Here is a 7,914-nt window from a genome sequence, read left to right on the forward strand (position 1 = left end):
GATCCTAAAGGCAAAAGCAAAGGGAAAGGAAAGATGGACGATTTAAGTGGTAACAGCAGAGACAATGCAGAAAACGTTGAAACTTCGGATGACCGAAGTACTCTAGCACAGAACGATTTGGTCCTGCGCCTGGAACAAAAAATACTGGAGTTACAAGGAGAGCTTGAGCAGGTCCAGAACTTGGAAAACCTCTCCTTCACCCTAAATGTCCCCGATATCAACCAACAAAACACAAATGCCTAAAACCCGGCACCTCCCAAAACACACAAAACCAAAATCCGCAAAATCCTCCCGCACCTTATCAATACACCACACCTCCTCAAAATCCTAATCCTCCACCAGTACCTACCCATCCACAATATCATCACCATCCAACATAGTATCCGCAAACCACCACCTATCACACTCCTCAAAATGCACCACAACCTATCCCTAATCCCCAAAACTCAACTAACGACCACCACTATGCCCAGATCCTTGAAGTACATCAAAGCAATCCCATATACGTGGAAACCTTAGCCATACTCCATAACAGACCCTATACATACCTGAATCTGCCGAGAAGGACCTACTCATCAAGAACATGGCAGAAAAACTGAAGAAGCTTACTGGCAGAGTTCAAAGCGTCGAAGGTGTCAAAGGTATTGAGGGTCTGAATTATGAGGATTTGTGTATTCAGCCAGATGTAGAATTGTCGGAGGGTTACAAACCTCCTAATTTGAAATGTTTGATGGAACAACTGATCTAAAGATGAATTTGAGAAAGTATTGTGACAAGCTTGTAGGGGTTGGCAAGGATGAAAGAATACGTATGAAGCTGTTCATGAGGAGCCTCACCGGAGACGCCTTGTCTTGGTATATCAGTCAGAACCCAAAGAAATGGGTTAATTAGGCGATCATGACATCAGATTTTATGGACCGGTTTAGGTTGAACACGAAAAACATACCAGACGGTTTCTACATTTAAAATCTTAAGAAGAAGCTGACTGAAACTTTCCGCGAGTATGCTACTTGGTGGAGGTCTAAAGCCGAAAAGGTAAGGCCAGCACTGGAAGAAGAATAGATGAATAAGTTCTTCATCAGAGCTCAGGATCCGCAGTACTATGAAAGATTAATGGTTATTGAAAATCATAAGTTCTCTGATATTATCAAACTGGGAGAAAGAATAGAAGAGGAGATTAAAAGGGGAATGGTGACAAATTTTGAAGCACTCCAAGCTACAAACAAAGCCTTACAGTCGGGAGATAAAGACAACCTTTATCACTCTGTGGGGGATGTATTGCTATAAAATGATGTCATGTGGCATGAAGAATGCTAGAGCCACTTACATAAGAGCTATGACAGCCATATTCCATGACATGATTCACAAATAAATAGAGGTGTATGTGGATCACATCATCATCAAATCGAGAAGAAGCATATATCATATAGCAGACTTGAGGAAATTCTTTAATCAGCTTCGAAGATACAATCTGAAACTGAATCCTGCAAAGTGTGCCTTCAGAGTCCCTACTAGAAAATTGCTAAGTTTCATCATCAGCCGCTGAGGGATTGAGTTAGACCCGTCAAAGGTCAAAGCTCTCCAAGATTTGCCACCTCCAAAGAGCAAGAAAGACGTGATGGGGTTCTTAGGGCGTCTCAACTATATCAACCGTTTCATAGCACAATCAACTATGATCTGTGAACTGATTTTTAAAATGTTGAACAAAGATGCTGCAATAAGCTAGACTGAAGAATACCAGAAAGCCTTTGACAAAATCAAGGAATATTTGTCCAAACCACCGGTCCTGGTCCCACCGGAACCTGGGAGACCCCTACTACTCTACCTATCTGTACTAGATGGGGCTTTCAGCTGTGTCTTGGGATAACACGACGAGACAGGAAGAACGGAGCATGCCATATACTATCTGAGTAAGAAGTTCACACCATATGAAGCACTGTATTCTTTGCTAGAACATACCTGTTGTGCTTTAACATTGATAGCTCAAAAGTTGAGGCATTACTTCTGTGCCTACACCATATATCTCATATTAATAATGGATCCTCTAAAATACAACTTCCAGAAACCCATGCCTATGGGGAATTTAGCAAAATGGCAGATGCTACTGAGTGAGTTCGACATCATCTACGTAACTCAAAAGGTGGTCAAAGGGAAAGCATTGGTGGATCATCTTGTAGAAAATCCTGTAGGTGGAGAATATGAACTACTGATTTTTTTGATGAAGAGGTATCATTCGTAGGAGAAGATATCATCAAAATATATGATGGTTGGAGAATGTTTTTCAATGGAGTTGCAAACTTTAAAGGAGTGGGTACTGGAGCTGTCTTAGTACCAGAAACAGGTCAACACTATCTAGTATCCGCAAAGCTCATATTCCCGTGTACCAATAATATGGCAGAATACGAGGCCTGCATCTTAGAGCTCATGTTAGCCATCGACATGAACATTCAGGAATTGCTAGTAATTGGAGATTCAGACCTTTTGATACATCAGGTTCTAGGAGAATTGGCTACAAAGAATACAAAGATATTGCGATATTTTCACTATGTACAAGAGTTAATGAAGAGATTCACAAAGATAGAATTCAAACATGTTCGGAGGATTCAGGAAGAGTTAGCCGATATATTGGCTACTTTGTCTTCCATGATACAACACCCAGACAAGAATTTCATCTACCCTATCCGGTAGGAATCCAAAATTATCCGGCTTATTGTGCTCATGTTGAAGAATAAATCGATGGAAATCCATGGTTCCATGACATCAAAGAATATCTAGAAAAAGGAGAATACCCGGAGCACGCAAATCAGACTCAGAAATGCACAATCCTAAGGTTATCTAATCACTTCGTCCAAAGTGGAGGAATTCTATACAGGAGGACTCCATATCTAGGGTTGTTACGGTGTGTTGACGCCAAGGAAGCATCCAAATTGCTCGAAGAGATACATGCCGGAACATGTGGACCACACATGAATAGCTTCATCTTAGCTAAGAAGATATTAAGAGCAGGATATTTTTGGATGACTATGGAAACAGACTACTTCAGGTATGTCCAAAAGTGTCATCAATGCCAAGTACATGTTGATATGATACGAGTGCCACCCAATGAACTCAACGCAATAAGTGCACGCTGGCCTTTCTCTGCTTGGGGCATAGATGTCATCGGTTCAATCGAACCTGCTGCTTCGAACAGGCATAAATTTATTCTGGTGGCCATAGGCTATTTCACAAAATGGGTTGAAGCCGCATCTTACAAAGCTGTAGCTAAGAAGGTCGTCGCAGACTTTGTTCGGGATAAAATTGTTTGTCGGTTCGGAGTGCTAGAGTCAATTAGCACCGATAATGCTGCCAATCTCAACAGTGATCTGATGAATGCCATGTGTGAAACTTTCAAGATCAAGCATAAGAATTCCACATCATATAGGCCGCAAATGAATGGAGTCGTAGAAGCTGCCAATAAGAATATCAAGAAAATATTGAGGAAGATGGTAGATAATCACAAACAATGGCACGAGAAGTTGTCGTTCGCCTTACTTGGATATCGTACCATGATTCGCACATCAATCGTGACAACTCTTTACTTGCTGGTCTATGGTATTGAAGCTGTCATTCCCACCGAAATAGAAATTCCTTCTTTGAGAATCATACAAAAGGCCGAACTCAGTGATGCAGAATAGATACAAAGCCGTTATGAACAATTGGCTCTCATAAGCGGAAAAAGAATGAATTCGGTGTGTCACGGTCAACTTTACCAAAACAGAATGTCCAGAGCTTTCAACAAAAGGGTCAGGCCTAGACAATTCACACCAGGGCAGTTAGTGCTAAAGCGAGTTTTTCCACATCAGGATGAAGCCAAAAGGGAAGTTTTCACCCAATTGGCAAGGTCCTTACATGGTTCATCAAGTACTAATAGGAGGTGCACTCATACTTGTAAAAATATGCGGAGAAATTTGGCCAAAACCTATCAATTTAGACGCAGTCAAGAGATACTATGTTTAAGATTATTTACAATTCTTTATTTGATGTAACTTAACTACGCTTGACCTGATTCCTTTTTAAGAGGGGATACGTAGGCAGCCCTGTGGGATCGGTCACATCTTAATAAAATCTTCATTTTTCCATGGTCAGAAATTGGGGCAAAATTTTGAGGAGGACCCTCAAAATTCTAGAGCAAGTCCAACCGATTTCCTCATATGAGGAACAGTCAAAGAATCACTTCTAAATTGGGGCAGAATTTTGAGGAGGACCCTCAAAATTCTAAAGCAAGGAGGTCGCGATGTCTTTAAAATATGTCACAGTCATTGATTCATCTAACTTACTTGATATCACATACTACTAAATTTATCAAATGCATGCATATTTTTTGAAAACTTTATTTATATGATAGCCAGATGTTACCTAGGATAACTCAAGCATGATCTCAAGATAGGAGCACAGGCAAGGCAGAATACAAAAGTGCGAACCAACCTTCCCCTGAACTCACAATTTTTCTTTGAATGCAGGAACAATAAGACAACAATATTCGCAGATACTTCAAGACAACAAATTATCTAGCGCAAACATTCTCAACTAAGAGATGCTTTACTCTCACATTGTCTACCTTTCCTTGCATCGAGACTAAGCATTGTCTCATATTCTTTGCATGAGACTAAGCATTGCCTCCCTAATTGCATACAACTAAGCACTGCCTTTCCCTGCGTGAGACTAAGCATTGTCTCCTTCTCCTTGCATGAGGCTAAGCATTGCCTCCCAATTGCATAAGGCTAAGCACTGCCTTTCCTTGCATCGAGACTAAGCATTGTCTCCTATTTTTTGTACGAGGCTAAGCATTGCGTCCCTAATTGCATAAGGCTAAGCACTGCCTTTACCTGCATGAGACTAAGTAGTGTCTCCTCATCGCATAAGGCTAAGCATTGCCTCTCTAATTACATAAGGCTAAGCACTGCCTTTCCTTGCATCAAGACTAAGCATTGTCTCCATTTTGCATGAGGCTAAGCATTGCCTCCCTAATTGCATAAGGCTAAGCACTGCCTTTCCCTGCATGAGACTAAGCATTGTCTCCTCCTTGCAGAGGCTAAGCATTGCCTCCCCAATTGCATAAGGCTGAGCATTGTCTTTCCTTACATCGAGACTAAGCATTATCTCCTTCTTGCATGAGGCTAAGCATTGCCTCCCTAATTGCATAAGGCTAAGCACTGCCTTTTCCTCAAGATTAAATACTATCTCCATTACGCTATCTAAGACTTAGCACTATCCTCTATTCACCTGGGGCTAAGCACTGCCTTCATCTTACACAAGACTAAGCCTTGTCTTATTTCATTTCGCATATGACCAAGTATCATATCTTTGTATTTCATGGGCTGAAACATCGCCATTATTTCCAAAGGCATCATAGTCCGAAGGCATCATCCTCATAGCCGGAAGACACCATTCCATGGCCTGAGGATCTCTCAATATTGCACATCATTATTCAAAGGCGTCATGGTTTACAGTAGGGGTGTTCAAAACCAAACCGAAACAGAAAATCGAACCGAAACCAAAGCTTAATGACTTGTTGATATCGGGTTAACGGACGAGGAACAAATTGAATTTTTTTATTAAAGTCTTATCGGTTTGGGGTTGGATTATTCAATTTTCTTAACGGATAATCCGTTAACCCGTTAAACCGTTAAGAATATATATATATATATATATATATATATATATATATATATATATATATATATATATATATATATGGCAGTCGTCAGCCCATGTTCTAGTAATAACGGGCCAGAGAAATTGAGTCTCTTAAAACATAACGCTAACACAAAACCTCTCTCTAGGATTTTTATGGCTGCCTATAAATACAGATCAAATCCCTTCTCTTCTATCTATCTCTGCCTTAACATTCTAAATCTGAATTGGTGTTCCTTTCTCATTATTTTTTCTTCACTTTTTAGTGTTGAGGAGGTCTAATATTGTAATTCTTTGATCGTATGATATTGAAGAATGGATCAAAGGATCTATCATTAGGCTATACAAAAACACTGCATATATATCTGTTCCTATATATGTGTGCCTACCTTTAGCTCCGAATTATCCCTTCTGCTAAAGGGTTTTTCGGTGATAAGGTAGATACATTTTCTCTTGTTTTAATTTAACATATTTGATTTTAATTTTTTATTTTCAAAATATAGAAATATTGGGGTATTTTTCGATTATGATGTGTAAGGATGATGAAGAAATCATTCGGATTCCCACTAATGCACATACTGTGATTATTACAACCAGCTACTTCTTACTTCCTCATCATAATCTAATCCCTATTTTTCTTTTTATCCAATTAGTTTTATTTTTTATGGATTTTAATTGTCGAGTTTTTGATATGAAATGGCCGGTGATGTTAAAAAGATATTTGCTACTTTTGATAGGGATTTACAAAATTTCCATCTGATGATTCCTTATCCACCAAGACCTCCGAGGCCTTCATTTTCCTATATTTCGTTTATATGAACTTGTTTGAAAATTCATTTGCAAAGTATTTTTTTGGTTGTTTCAACTTTTCTTTTTTGTCAAAAAATGAATTTTATTTTTTCAAGAAAATTTACTAACATTGAGATATTTTTGTTAAAGGCTTTGTTAATTTCTTGGATATTAAAAGAAATTTATTGAATATCCTGTTGTGGTAGTCTCTAGTTATTCTAGGTGGTTCTAAGCTTGCTCTTACTGATGTTGGATGAGATATTTGATGTTGTTGTATTTATCTCTTTGATAGAATTTTAAGAATGGTTTTTGTGGTGTTTACTGTGTATGATTGGTAAAGAAACCATTTGCTTCCATGTCACTGTATCAATGTATTGTCAAAATAGGCCTATGTAATACAAATTCAATTATTCAAATAGGCCGATAAACCACCCGCTAATAGCTAAGCCGATACCAATCCGCCCGATATCTTATCGGGTGGCTAGCAGATTACTATATTTAAAAGCCAAAAACTGATAAGCCAAATCGTTAAACGTAAATAACCACCCGATCCGCCCGATAAGCAGCCCTAGTTCCGAGGCATCATTCTCATAGCTCGATGGCATCATTTTATGTCATGTGAATCCCTTATCTCACGATTCATGGCCCAAGATGTCATGGTCTAAGGACATCATCCTCACTGTCCAAAGATAACCTTCATGGTCCAAAGGGAATTTGCATCATGTTTAAATTCTCGCAATAATCCATATATATTTGCATGCATTGTGTTTTAAGTTTTGCAGGTAATCTAGGAAGTAATCGTTCTTCAAACGGGAGCAATCTTCGCTCCAGTTTCCATTCATAACATTCACATCCTGCAATTATTTCAAACGTAACCGACCACCAGTAATTGCCCACCTTTTACTCTATGACCGTTCAGATATTTGCCATATGATACATCCATAACATCTCAAATTCACATTCATGACTTCGCATAAATCCATCTGATACTATCCTTCCCAAAAGAACCCTTTACGAAACATACGACCATTACTACAACACCTCCATTGGTTTCATTCACCATTGGATTCAGACTACACACGGCCTGATTCGCGTAACACCAGGGATATGTAGGCAACTCAGGAACCAAGGTTCGACCCATATTTTCTAAATCACATCATTCCTCATTCTATTCGGCCAAAAGTGGTCATAATTTTCTTTACCCAACAACGCTTCCATCATTTCCGGGTAAAGAGGGGCAACGGTTGATACCCAATTTTACCCTCAAATAGTATATATACTTTCAAAACATCAATTTGCATCATCATTTAGTTTACAAACCAATGCAAACATTTTTCTATAATTTTTCATAATTTTTAGAGCTTTATCATTAATTTTCTTATATTTAAATATCTAGTAATTATCCTTTAAATTATTTTGTGATGACTTAGTTGCCTAAAATAATTATTTTGC

The 7,914-nt window shown here is 38.7% G+C and overlaps 1 protein-coding gene and 2 non-coding genes across 3 annotated transcripts; all 3 read left to right on the plus strand.

The window, feature by feature from the left end:
• The first annotated feature begins 583 nt into the window (after nucleotides 1-583).
• LOC138887768 (uncharacterized) lies at nucleotides 584-2,688 on the plus strand. Its single transcript, XM_070169551.1, has 3 exons — nucleotides 584-725; nucleotides 1,983-2,108; nucleotides 2,225-2,688. Exons 1-3 carry the CDS (start codon nucleotides 584-586, stop codon nucleotides 2,686-2,688), a joined length of 732 nt encoding a protein of 243 aa, XP_070025652.1.
• Nucleotides 2,689-6,206: 3,518 nt separating this feature from the next.
• LOC138888843 (small nucleolar RNA R12) lies at nucleotides 6,207-6,285 on the plus strand. The gene has a single exon (XR_011406422.1). It is a non-coding gene; the product is annotated as a small nucleolar RNA R12 (small nucleolar RNA).
• An 86-nt stretch (nucleotides 6,286-6,371) lies between these two features.
• On the plus strand, nucleotides 6,372-6,464 carry LOC138888889 (small nucleolar RNA SNORD24). Its single transcript, XR_011406456.1, has one exon. It is a non-coding gene; the product is annotated as a small nucleolar RNA SNORD24 (small nucleolar RNA).
• Nucleotides 6,465-7,914: the final 1,450 nt, after the last annotated feature.

The sequence above is a fragment of the Nicotiana sylvestris genome, chromosome 3 (genome assembly GCF_000393655.2).
Source record: "Nicotiana sylvestris chromosome 3, ASM39365v2, whole genome shotgun sequence".
Taxonomy (NCBI): domain Eukaryota; kingdom Viridiplantae; phylum Streptophyta; class Magnoliopsida; order Solanales; family Solanaceae; genus Nicotiana; species Nicotiana sylvestris.